Here is a 13,480-nt window from a genome sequence, read left to right on the forward strand (position 1 = left end):
TCGTCTGGTTGGAGGGTCTTAACCTTACGAAATAAAGCTCCTTGAGATGATGCTCGTTGCATGTCCATGACGGGGGCTTCAACTTCCAGCTCAGCTTTCTCCACCACAGTGGTGCAGCACTGATCCACCTGTCATGTTCTTCCTGTCCCTCATCAGGAGGATCTTCCTCACTTGGGGCACCGCTCAGACTTTTGCTCTGCTTCTCACTCAGCTGTTAAACTCAGAAGACTGAATTCACAGAAGTCTTCTTAACTTTGCGGCATCCTGTTGACCTCGCGCTGCGATGACAGATGGGAGATGCAGCTTAGATTTTCATTTCTTTCCCGTCACTTGGTTCCTCCTCTGCACCGTCTGCCCGTCCTCCTCTTCCTGTCTGTCGATGTTGTCGTCATCCCGGCTGGCTTCGGCGTGATCAGCTGCTGTAAACGAAGGAATAAGAAAAACCAGAAAAACAACAAGCAGAAGTCTCCTGACCAGCACGCCCAGAGATGGCACGGCTAAAAAACTGCCCAGGAATAACCTGAACAGCAAACACAAATTTGGTCTGAATGTGTGTGTATCCACCTCTACTTCCTGTTTATCCATGAAAACCTCATATGATCTATAAGCTAATGGCAACATCACATCCTCGCCATTTTTAATCCGAGGAAAACCGGCCTTATTTCTCTCGTTCCCCACTGAAGTGTTTTAGTTTGGATCCATTGCATCCGGTGAGAAAAATTCCCAGGATAATTTCTATTCCGTCTCTCCGCTTGACACGTTGAGGCTGAACCGGAGCTCCGGCTGAAGGATACGAGCAGTGGCAGAGTGTGACTGCGTGGAGCCGACGTGTCACACCGGATTTGTCCAGCTCTCCGTCACACGGAGGAGGACGGATTTTTGGCTGCCAGAGGAGCAAACGTCTGGTCTCGATCCGAGACGGCGTTCAGTCACACAGACGGACTTCCAGCTGCACGTTCTGTGGATATTTGAGTCATCAAAAGGAAACAACAGCCTTAAATTCAGCCGAAGCCTCTCCCAGCACCCTCGTCATAGAAACCCAGAATAAACTGGTGTCACAGGAAAGTGTTAGTAGTGATATTTTTATATCATCTGAAAGAAGAAGGAGTAGTGATGACTATCACTCAGTGATGTGGAGCTGATAGTGAGCGGTAACCAGCCGTGGGAAGCTGCTGTCAGGCTTCACGGCTCTGTGGAGAACCACAGATCTCTGCCGTCACAGACTCCCTGCTGTGAGTTGCTGCTGGTGCCAGAAAATACCTGCTTCCTCCAGCTGTTTGATCATCTGCTGAAATGTTTAAGCTCCACAGGTTGCAAATGCAAAAGTAAAATGTTTGCTCCTGAGGAAAACCTCTAAACCTGTGTGGCCTTCAGGGCTCGCCGTGGCCCAGAGACGTAACCTCTCCAGCGTGTCCTGGCTCCGCCCAGGGCCTCCTCCCTTGTTTAGAAACAGAAAGTATGAAAGCCAACTGAATCAGGAGGCAAAATATGAAACGAGATGAGTTTATAAAGAATTATTGTGGTGACGCTTTCGTCTCCTCTCCTCAGGACTGCCCGGCAGAGTCGGGGGATTTCCGGGCGCAGCAGTGTTCAGCTCACAATGACATCAAGCACCAGGGCGTCACGTACGAGTGGGTCCCAGCGCCGTACGACCCCACCGCCCCCTGCACTCTGCGCTGCCAGGCTAAAGGCCGAAGCCTCACCGTGGAACTGGCCCCGAAGGTGCTGGACGGGACTCGGTGCCGAGCGGACGCCTTTGACATGTGCATCAGCGGAGCGTGTCAGGTAAGGACGCCATGAGGAATCCTTCCTGCCACTGCAGGAATAGACAGTTTGAACGTGGGCACGTGCCGCTCCCTCCTTTCTCTGCTCTCGTTTTCTTGCAGCTTTTATATTTAATAAAAGTGAACGTGGAAGTGCAGCTTTTATGTTCTCAGGTTACGTAAGTGTCGAGCATTTGCTGCGTTGTGTTGAAGCTCCTAATGATGCCTTTGCACATCCATAAGTCAGAGTGAGCACACCCTCAGGTCATTGAACGCACCCGATCGGCTCTACGGAAACCAAAAAGCTACAAAATGCGACTTCACTGCATGTGATCCTCAAAATAGGCGTAAAAACTGGAGCGCTAACTTCCTGGCTCAGCCGAGACAGCCGTGTTATTGGTCAGACAGTTGCAGCACAGGTTTAGCAGACAGCTATTAGCTACAGCTGTGCCTGCACATCTGTCAGAGTGCCAAAATCAAACAGGTGAGTAAATGAAATGTTGGCTAGGACATGAACTATGGAGACCACAGAGCCGTTTCTTCCTGCTGTAAGGAGGCGGGCTTACCGTTGGAGCCTGCCTCGTGTGGATGTGAGAGGAACTGCAGGTCTGTGTTTTCCACCTTCTTTTTCCAGCCTGGGAGGTTTCCAGTTGGAGTCCGCCCTGGGAAATAAAGTGCTCTCTCCTGTCCCACATTTAATTGACACATCTGTCCACCCTTCCTGGCTCTCTGTGGCGTTTGTAGCTCTGTAATAACATCAGCCCGATCCGCTTTGCTTCCAATAAACAAGAGCCAGGATTGTGTTTGACACTCGAGTTCACTCGAGGTCGTGTTTTTGGCGTGCCTCTTCTACATTTTGGCCTCATTAGTTCAGTTTTGTCCCAGTTAAACTGTGATGATCCTCGCGGGCCACGATGAAATAATGAAAGCACAGAGACGCCAGAATCACCCCGAGTGGATTATATACGGACTCGACAGGAGCAGCGTCGGTATCACACCTGACAGACGCGTGGTGACTCTTTGGCGGCAGGCAGCGGTGGCGTACATTTATCACGAGGAGCTGAGAAACAGAACTGACGAGCTTTGGACGGCTTGTTGTTTTTCATTTTCTCGTTATGGTCGCTTTGGCTGCGTTTCATGCTGCATGAACACGGAAACACCGAACGGCAATTTCACTCTCCAGCCAACAGTTAATTAGTTAAATTTAACTCAGCCTCTGAAGTGTGGCAGCAAACATGTTAGAAGCACTGGACTGTGAGCTGTGAACAGAGCGCACCGGTACGCTCGCTCATTAACAGCACAGTGTCTGCACACTGCCCAGCTCCGGATCTCCTCATGCTCACTGGGAAATGTTGAAAATGTTTCGTTTAAAGGGGAAATTTAGCAACTCACAGTTTGGTTATTTGACCTAAAATATATATATTAGATATCTGTGAGTGTCTGCAGTGGCTGGTTCAGGAAGCTTCTCCCTACAGAGCAGCGTTAGCTCGGGGATGGTGGTGTGTTTCCTCTTCACTGACTGAAGTCCTGACATTAGAGGTTTCTGCTGTAATTCAGAATTCAGTATTCGCTCAGTAACAGCGAGCTGTCGTGGCACAGATGCATTAAAAAACATCCCAATGTGGCACTACAACACAATCGGGTTTCACGAAGAGCACGCCATCCGTCTGGTCTCATCTATCCACTGAAAACATGCATCGCACAGCCTCCTGGTTCATCCGTATGATCAAGACAAGACAAGAGTGTAACTCAAAAGAACCGACATTAGTGAAATAAACCATTAAAGACACTTTACAATTGTAGAAAGGAAACTTACAAAAGATGAAAGAAGTAAAACACATAAACTACTGAGACAACAACTTGGCCAAGTGTTACCTTTGGTTTTCAATGCTGGGTGCACCCCAGTAACCTGACTCCTTAAATTTTATAGAAACATATTACACAAACCTCACACTCCTTTCACATGTGGAGAATGTTCTACACAACAGCTTATTATTCAAAGTCCCAAATAAAAAATGTCCAAAGGGTAAAGTCCAAAAAATTCCCAGGATGTGAAAGAAAATAGGGGTGAGAGAAAGTCAGGCAGTGGTCTCATGTATAACCAGCTGTGTGAGAAAGTGTGAGTGATACAGTCCCACCACACATCAAGGTGCAGCAGATCAAGTGGAAAAGAAGCGAATCTCAGTCTCTCTGAGTGCAGGTGGGAGAGGTTTCCTTGTGATTGCTCTGAGAGGGCAGATGTTGGCCAGGTCTTTGTGGATCTGTGAGAGGAAGTCGGGAGTGCCAGAGAAGGATGTGAAGGTGGTGCAGGACATGTACGAGGAGGTGTGCAGTAGGAGCGACAGAGGGGATGAAGGTGGTGCTGGGATCACATCAGGGAGCTGCTCTGACCCCCGTCTTGTTTGCAGCGGCGATGGAAAGGCTGACAGATGAGGTCAGGCAGGAGGAGCTATGGTGTTTGCAGACGACGCTGTGATCTGTAGTGAGAGTAGGGAGACAGGTGGAGGAGAGCCTGGAGAGGTGGAGGTATGCTCTGGAGAGAAGAGGAGCAGCAAGGCAGGTTGAAGCGGCTGGAGATGAGTGTCAGGAGTGATCTGTGACAGAAAGAGAGCAGCAGGCCTGAAAGGGAAGATTTAAAAGATGGTAGTGAGAGCTGCTGTGATGTTTGGAGACGGTGGAGGTCGAGCTGAAGGTGTTGAGAGCTTCTCTGGTGAGTCTGATCAGAGGCTTTGCACATGTGCAGAGGCGGGAGGATGGAGGTATCGGACAAAGGAAGATGAAGATGGAGCTGCAGGCAGGAGGAGGAGAGGAAGACCTCAGAGGAGGTTCGTGGATGTAGTGAAGGAGGACATGCAGAGGGTCGGTGTGACAGAGGAGGAGGCTGGGACAGGAGGAGGTGGAGGCAGATGATTCGCTGTGGTTTATGCAGAGCTCCAGAGGGTTTATCAAAGAACGTAAGCTCCACCGAACTGCTGACAAAATCCTTAAAGAGCGAGTTTCTCTTAATGAGACGAGCGACTTCACATTTTTGACTCAAACTGAATGTGTCGAGACAAAAACACGAGAACAACACTGAAAGAAAAAGCGAGAGGAGCTCTGACAACGAGTAAAGAAAAAAGTGGAAAATTGTGACAGGAGGAGCGAACAACAGAGGGAAAAGGGTCATTTCCTCTCAGCTGTGTAACGAGCTATACCGCTCTCATCAAATCCAATAACTCGCCCGCTTACACACATCCAGCTGCGTGCACCACGCTGCACCTGCGACCGCGCTGCTCCGTGGATGGAAAAGGCCGACCGACACTTGAAATTACACATTATCCTTTAACGGTGTCTTCATACACAAGTGGTGAGAGGCTTTCTCCATCCGCAGCTATCGTCTGATGTTTCAGCCTGTATTTACTCCGAGGAGACGCCGTCCTCCTCCCTCTCTGCTCCACTCGCCTCCATCCAGCAAACGCAAAGATACACAAACACTGTGAAGTGTTGCAGGGTAACGGAGCAATTAGGACACGAAATAAAAATGTTCAGTGTTTGTATGCAGTAGTTTAATATCAACTGTTTAGATCTGAGGCTGTTGTTTCCGACCGCTGTGCCGCTCATAAACTTCAATGCAAGTTCCTTCTGATGTGACACAGTGTGTGTGTGTGTGTGTGTGTGTGTGTGTTCCCATCATTTAAACAGAGCCTTTTATATTTTCTTAAAATGACACATTTCGATTTTAACGACTGAGAAAGTCTTAATGAGGAGTGACATGTGACTCTGGGGATCTGCTGTTGGCCCGATTTAAACGTTTGTTCTCACTGTGAGAATACGTTTAGGCAGAGATGACATCGGGATTAAAATCGAGTCTTTTACAACATTAAACACACGTTAAAGCATCAGGGAAACTTTTCATTTTCCAGGAAGGTTTGAAAACATCAACAAAAGACGTAGAACAGCCGATAAATAACTCTTTAACTTTCCTGTTCAGAGATGGGATAGAGAGACAAAAATTCAAACTATGAGAGAAGACAAAACTAATTACATATAAACACACCGGGAGTTAGAGAGGTGAGTGCATCATGGGAATCCCCGGCAGCCTACGTCTATTGCAGCATAACTAAGGGAGGATTCAGGGTCCTCCATAAATGTTCTTCCTATAATGTAACATCACCGCCAGTCCTCCTTTGTTCCACACCACAGCGAGGCATAGCATTAGCTACGTCTCGCCCTTCCAGTTTCTTCAGATCTGCAAGCCACTTTGCAACCCACATCCACCTCAGCTCCACCAGATCATAAGGGTTCAAAAAAATTACCAAAACGCCCAGCAGAGGCAGCAGTGAGGCAGTCCCCATAGACTCCCATGTTAAAACTTTACAGCAGTTAAAACAGGATTGTATACACAGGACGGAGCTTGATGAGGTGTAAACATCTGGAAATTGTGGCAGAGATGGTCAACTGTCATCATTTCCAAATCTATAACACCCAAACTGGGTCATGAGTTATACTACAGCAGGAAGTACGTGGCACCAGCGCGTGCTGCACAGAAGTATACTAACTATCTAAACCAAGGCAAAGATACAGTCGCTGTTTGTACCTGACAGGTTTGAGTTTTTTCAATTCAATTCAATTCAATATTATTTATACGGCGCCAAATCACAACAGCAGTCGCCTCAAGAAGCTTTATACTGTACAGTAGATACAGAGAAAAACCCAACAATCATATGACCCCCTATGAGCAGCACTTTGGCGACAGTGGGAAGGAAAAACTCCCTTTTAACAGGAAGAAACCTCCAGCAGAACCAGGCTCAGGGAGGGGCGGGGCCATCTGCTGTTTTACTTGTTGTTCCTTTTAAATACTCTAGGAACAACAAGTAGGCCTGCAGAGCGAGAGCGAAGTGCTCTAATAGGGTGATATGGTACTACAAGGTCATTAAGATAAGATGGGGCCTGATTATTTAAGACCTTGTATGTGAGGAGCAGGATTTTGAATTCTGGATTTAACAGGAAGCCAAAACAGGAGAAATCTGCTCTCTCTTTCTAGTCCCTGTCAGGACTCTTGCTGCAGCATTTTGGATTAGCTGAAGGCTTTTCAGGGAGTTTTTAGGACTTCCTGATAATAATGAGTTACAGTTATCCAGCCTGGAAGTAATAAATGCATGAACGAGTGTTTCACTCTGAGACAGGTGGATTTGCATGTCCAATTGTTTTGTTCCTGTTTTTAAGACTGTATTAAATGAGCAACCAACCAAATGGTCAGTGACCAGCTGACCTGAGTTGGTTTCTTCTGCTACCAGCTGCTTCCAGACCCTCACATGTGTCTTTGATGGAGGTTTCTGTGATGCAGCTTTACTCAGCGTGTACGTCCAGTAGGTGGAGAAACAGCTGATTAATGATAAGGCCATCAGCATGCTATAAAACCGGCTGCCACGGCGATAAAAATCAGCAGAGAGTGCATGTAGCTCTCAGCAGAGAAGCACCACTCGTTTCTGATTAGGACTAATCAAATCAACGGTAATCCTCACACGCGAGAACCCGCTCACGCCCGCGCTGCAGCGTCGGCCTGAATGAATGAAATTAAATGCCAACAGATATTTGAATTGTCTGATAACAGTTTGTCGCCTGAAGTGAGGATGAAATATTTGCACAATCCTCAGGTGCACTAATCTGACATTTATGGCACACACTGCAGATTAGACGCCTCTAATCCTCAGAATTACACCCCAGCTCAGTCACTGACAGCCTGATGCCTTCCTGGGATTTTCTCCGCTGCACACTCCAGAACACCGGCTCCCCATTTCATAGTTTTACTGTGAGTTATGATGACTCTGTCAGACGCTAAGTTAAACCATCCTAAAGCTGAAGGAGCTTCTAAGATTTGGTTTGTGAAATGAAAAAGGTCTCACAGCAGAAAGCAGAGCTGTTGGAAGGATGTGACACGTGCCAATGATGTGTAATTTCCTCGATTGTTGAACTCAGCTGAAAACAGCATCTCTGAAAACGTCTTTGTCTATTTTCAGAGATTTTCTCGTAAAGACACAATTTTATACCCTCATCATGTGTAATCACTGCTCTTTCCTTTCACCCTCTTACATGTGTGATGTGTGCAGGGCTGACATTTCTGTACAAAACACAATCTTAACTCACTAAAGGCAAAACATCGAAGAGTATTTTCTGCCTGTATGGAGGACCAGGAATGCCAGAATTATGAGCCAAGACGTGAGCTGACTCAGTCAATCCAGATGCCATTGAACGCATCCTACCACCCATCTGTCCTCGGACCTCTGCTTTAATCCTGGATGTCTCTGGTTGTATCCCAATTCAGGGTCTGCAGCCTTAAAGGCCGCATTTTAAGGCCGATTACGTCACAGCGGCGCGAGGAAGGCTGTCCCAATTCGAAGGCTGCCCTCAAATGTATCCTTCATTTCCCTGAATTTTAAGGACGTGGCGGTGTAGACTTCGTGGCCCAACATATCCCAGAATGCATGGTTGTGGATAATTTTGCCGCAAAAAAAACGATGATGGATGAGGGGCACTCGAAGAGTAAACTTTAAGTAAGTACTGCTTAATATGTCACTTATTTATGTGCAAATGTTTAATAACGAAGAACATTAAAACATTCCTGTTGGCCACATGTCGGCAAAGTCATGTGACATTAGTGACGTTTGTACTAACTTGGTTTTAAAGCCTTTACTTTAAAATATACGCCGTTCAATAGCTGAGCTTAATCAGAGAATGATCAAAGCTCATGTAGAAACAAACAAATGAACAAAAGATTTTCTCCTTCATTTCTGTCAAACAAAGCTGTATGAAACGTTTCCAGCTGTTAGTATCGTGGTTGCTAGGCAACCTGGGCAGCATGACGGAGGCTAGACCGTCCCGTTTCACAAGCCTCGCACTTCCGGCCTTAGCGGTCTTTGAGTACGCGGCCCTTGAGGATCGTTGAGGCTGCAGACCCTGAATTGGGATACAGCCTCTTTTATGCTGGTGCCTCAGTCGTCCAGCAGAGGCGCCTGGTGTCTATCAACCAATCACAGCTCAGTGCACACTTTAAACGGCAGGTGCTATTTTTGATTAAAGCGGAAAAGGAGAGTAAAGGCGAAGGGAGCTGTATTTAATGCCACTTCTGTCATGGCCGGGATGGCCGATGTGTTTGAGGTGTGGACCCAAAAGCAGACACGGGAGAGAAAGCGAAGTATAACCAAAGGTGAGGCGAGAAACCTAAACGTGAACACTGTGACGTGGAACGTGAATCTGAACAACAGCATGAAAACTATCCTGAGACTTGATGTAACAGGACACGAGACAAACAGACGACGCGACACTGAACAGAGGGAGACAGACGACCTAAACACACAGAAGGGTGACGAGGGAAACACAGCGAAACTAAACACACCGAACATGGAAACAAGACTTTCAAAATAAAACGGGAAACATGGAGAGATGAGTGGACATACATGACTGGAGAGATATAATCTCTCCAGCGTGTCCTGGGTCTGCCCCGGGGCCTCCTCCCTGTTGGATGCCTGGAACACCTCACCCAGGAGGCGCCCAGGAGGCATCCTTGTCAGATGCCTGAACCACCTCAGCTGGCTCCTTTCGATGTGGAGCAGCAGCGGCTCTACTCTGAGCCCCTCCCGGATGGCCGAACTTCTCACCCTATCTCTAAGGGAGAGGCCAGCCACCCTTCGGAGGAAGCTCATTTCCGCCGCTTGTATCCGCGATCTCGCTCTTTCGGTCACTACCCACAGCTCGTGGCCATACAGAAGGTAGTCTACTAAATCACAAGGCTGGTGGTTTGATCCTTCAGGGCTCCAGTCTACATGCCAAAGTGTCCTTGATCAGATACTTAACCCCGGGGTGCTCCCGCTACGTTCATCAGATTGAAATCCCATCAAAGAGAAAGAGAAAGTGATGGATTTCCTTTGATTTCTTTTGATTCAAGCAATAACACATACTATTGGCTATAAATTACTAACTTTTACTCTGATTTTTACTTAATTACTATTTTATTATTTTTATTACTTATTATTACTTATTATTTATTACTATTAATTAATAATTACTCTGAGCCCCTCCCGGATGGCCGAACTTCTCACCCTATGGAAACAAGACTTTCAAAATAAAACAGGAAGCATGGAGAGATGAGTGGACATACATGACAGACAGGAAACATGGAATGAACACGAGGGGAGAGACACACACAGACAAGGACACGACACATGACAAACAGGGACAGACATGGACGATAACATGAACCAGACTAAACTCAACTAAGACAAACTAATAATAAAACTAGAACTGAACTTTCTCTCAATAACCAATCATAATAATGCACCCTGTGGACTTTCTTTTCCTGCCTTTACTTCTGTTGTTTGGTTAAAAATGTCTTCTGTGTATGTGGACACATGTGGCGTCTGTGTTAGGGTCCTACTCTGCAGCTACTTCTGTACGTACCCCGTTGTTTAGCGCGGTGTAATGATCACGATCAGCGGGAGAAGACGGCAGTGCAGCAGGAGAACGGCTGCAAGACACAAAAAAGATCAAAAATACAAGAAAAAAAATAGTAAGCTGCATTAAGTCTAGATTGAGTCTTTTAGAGGCGACAGGAGTAATTATTTCATTTTATTCTTCATCTTCAGCCTAGATTTTTCCCCCACAATAATTTTCACGTCTGCTTTTGGAGTTTTCCTGCTTCCACGGCTGTTACTGTGGAGGAGTCTTTGTGCTGCTTCCTCTTTCATCTTCTCTGCTCTAAAATTCCTCTTTTATAAGCACTCCAACATATTCAGGGCACGGCTCGAAACATTGAAATCCCAAATGATCCAGCCTAACAACATCAACGTGAAAACTAGACAACACGGTCTGTGCGAGGAGCCAACATGTGGTTCAAGGATATGGAAAAGCGTATATATGGACTCCTATATGTGGTGTATTTTTAGCCTTCTGATAGCAGCAAACTTTATAAATCTCTGTCTCCAGTGTGTATGTGGAAGGCTGAGACAGCAGGTACGAAAAACACTGTTTAGATTTATCAATATTAGTATGGACATAGCCTCGGAGTTGTGAAATGTTCCTGCTGGGAAGCTGTTTGGCCAGAATCCAGGTAGGAAAAGAAATGAGCCTGTTTCCTCCGGGCTGGAAAGTTCTCCACTTTAAAGTTGTTTGGCCACAAACTTCACCTGCCAGGATGCAAAAGGCAGCTTCCGAAGAGACAGCATTCACTCAGCCTGCTTCAGGTGCATCATTAAACTGAAAATAATAATGAGGCCAGACACACTCATTCACGGGAGGCAGATGATGGATGCGTGCTCTAATGGCTGCTGCTGCCAGACCCGGCGTGCCGAGAGGCCACCGGGCACGCCGGGTACTAACGGTGATGGAGGGAGTGTGGAGCAGCGAGCGGCTCTGAAGCGGGAAGTTTGTCAGTGACGGAATGAGGCCAGTCCCCGCTCTGCTGCATGTAGTTTATGTAGATTAATAATACACCACACGTATACACGGAGACCAGAAAACGAGTCGGATCCCAGGGAGCTGCAGTGCATCGTGTTGTCTGTCACTGTTTGTCTCCCCGTCACACTTTGTCACCTCGATAATCCTCGGCTTACAGGGTCTCTGCGATTGCTCTAAAGAGGCGTTTGTGTTCAGGGTGAAAGCACGCCCCATAACAACACAACCGCTTCCAGTTTCCACATTTCCTGCAGCTGGCAAAGTCACAACGACGTCCAAAAAGCCAGAACCATACAGAGCATGAAAACTGACATAAATCAATCCAATATTTACTTTTATTTATTTATTTTAGCAAGTAAGAAACTTCATGGTGGACACACAAAGCGTACGCCCCACAGAGTTTGCAGAGTGATGCCGTGGACATTTACACCAAGCAGGTGTGACCACTGACCGCTGACGAGAATAACACCGATTATCGCTTCATCGCTGCACCTGCTAGCAGGCGAGCTATATCAGGGAGGGAGTGAACACTTTGTCCTTAAGGCTGATATCACAGCAGCATCAACACCACATCATCTCAACTCTGCAGGCCGGGGGTCACAGTGTGATGGTTTGGGGGAGGTTCTGCTGGGAAACCTTGGGTCCTGCATCCATGTGGATGTGACTCGACCTCAGCATCGTTGCAGGCCGTGTACACCCTTTCATGGAAACGGTGCTCCCTTCAGCAGGATGATGCACTGATCATTTTATCCTGTCTTCCTTCTCTCGCCCCAACCAATCACAGCAGATGGCCCCGCCCCTCCCTGAGCCTGGTTCTGCTGGAGGTTTCTTCCTGTTAAAAGGGAGTTTTTCCTTCCCACTGTCGCCAAAGTGCTGCTCATAGGGGGTCATATGATTGTTGGGGTTTTCTCTGTATGTATTCTTGTAGGGTCGACCTTACAGTATAAATCGCCTTGAGGCGACTGCTGTTGTGATTTGGCGCTGTATGAATAAAACTACTCAAAATATTTTTATTGAGTGATTTTGGATACAGTTTATGAAGAAAAAAAGAGGGAAACAAAAACTTGTTACACTAAATACAAAACAGAACTTCTCATGTTGGAACAAACAAACAAAAAAAGGAAAACAAACAAACAAACAAAAATTAACAACCCAGGATGGGCGACTGATACTAACAAAGCCTTTCCTTACAAACCACACAGAAGTTAGCTCAGGACCACTGAGCTTCACATTCCCATTAACACACACACACATCGGACCTGCTGCTGACACTTTGGTGCAAATCTGTGAGTCAGCAGGAACATCCTTAAATTGTAGGTTAGAGGGGTTTGTTAGAAAAAGACGCCAGATTTTGCCAAATATGCCGTTTTGTTTCTGGATGGAGCAGTGGATCTTCTCAAGACTGAGACATGACATGAGATCAGCAAGCCACTGAACATGGATGGGCGGGGCAGCTCATCAAAATAGCAGGCCTAGCCAGGAGGGAGCCAAAGGACAGTACCCGACGTTTCGCCCAGCTGTATAAATAAAACTTAACTGAAACAGAAACGGTTCAGGAGCAGTTTGAGGTGCAGAGTCCCCAGATCTCAGTCCAGTGGAGCATCTGTGGGATGTGCTGGACACAGTCCAATCCACGGAGGCCCACCTCACAGCTGCTGCTGACACGTTGGTGCAGATACCACAGCACGCCCGGTCGAGCGGAGGCCACGCCTCGAAGGGTCAGGGGGGCCGACGCAGTATTAGGCAGGAGGTCAAAATGTTATGTCTGGCTGGTGTAAATTACTTCTTGAAGTTAATTCATTGGACGCTAAAAGCCCTTCAAGTCTTCTAATTAAGAAATAGCTCTGAATGTGACGATTGAAAGAACTAAATCTGCAGATTATAGAAAGGTGTTTCCAGCCATTAGCAGTCTTGACCAAGTGGTCTTTAAAAGTGGTTTAAGAGTGCTAGATTTACGCAGTGGTTAGTGATACTGGCTCATGGCAGGAAGTTCCTGGGTTTGAATGCTCTTGCCAGTCCTTTCTGTGTGGGCATTGCCTGCTCTATGGGAGAGCGTTTGAACCACACATCACTTCTCAGCACATTTATTCCAGAAGCTGTGCCAAGCCCCCTTCATGACTAACAGTGGAGCCAGAAGCAGGCCAGGTTAGACCCAGATGATGATAGATGTTCTCCTCATCGATGACGTCCATTTTCATGTTCGTGTAGGATCATTTTGACCACCTGGGCCTTTCTGTGTATTCATTGGTCACTGCTGTCGTAAAAGAAAAGCATTCATAGTTTGCCGT

The 13,480-nt window shown here is 46.9% G+C and overlaps 1 protein-coding gene across 2 annotated transcripts in view; it reads left to right on the top strand.

Annotated features, from left to right (window-relative positions):
• adamtsl3 (ADAMTS like 3) overlaps nucleotides 1-13,480 on the top strand; it is a 214,425-nt gene that overhangs the window by 115,316 nt on the left and 85,629 nt on the right. For both annotated transcript variants that reach the window (XM_087833725.1, XM_087833320.1), the window contains exon 6: nucleotides 1,549-1,785. In XM_087833725.1, coding sequence (XP_087689851.1) covers nucleotides 1,549-1,785 — 237 coding nt within the window. The remainder of the gene's footprint in view (nucleotides 1-1,548; nucleotides 1,786-13,480) is intronic.

This window comes from Neolamprologus brichardi, chromosome 1 (assembly GCF_056152115.1).
Source record: "Neolamprologus brichardi isolate AB-2024 chromosome 1, ASM5615211v1, whole genome shotgun sequence".
In the NCBI taxonomy this organism is placed as follows: domain Eukaryota; kingdom Metazoa; phylum Chordata; class Actinopteri; order Cichliformes; family Cichlidae; genus Neolamprologus; species Neolamprologus brichardi.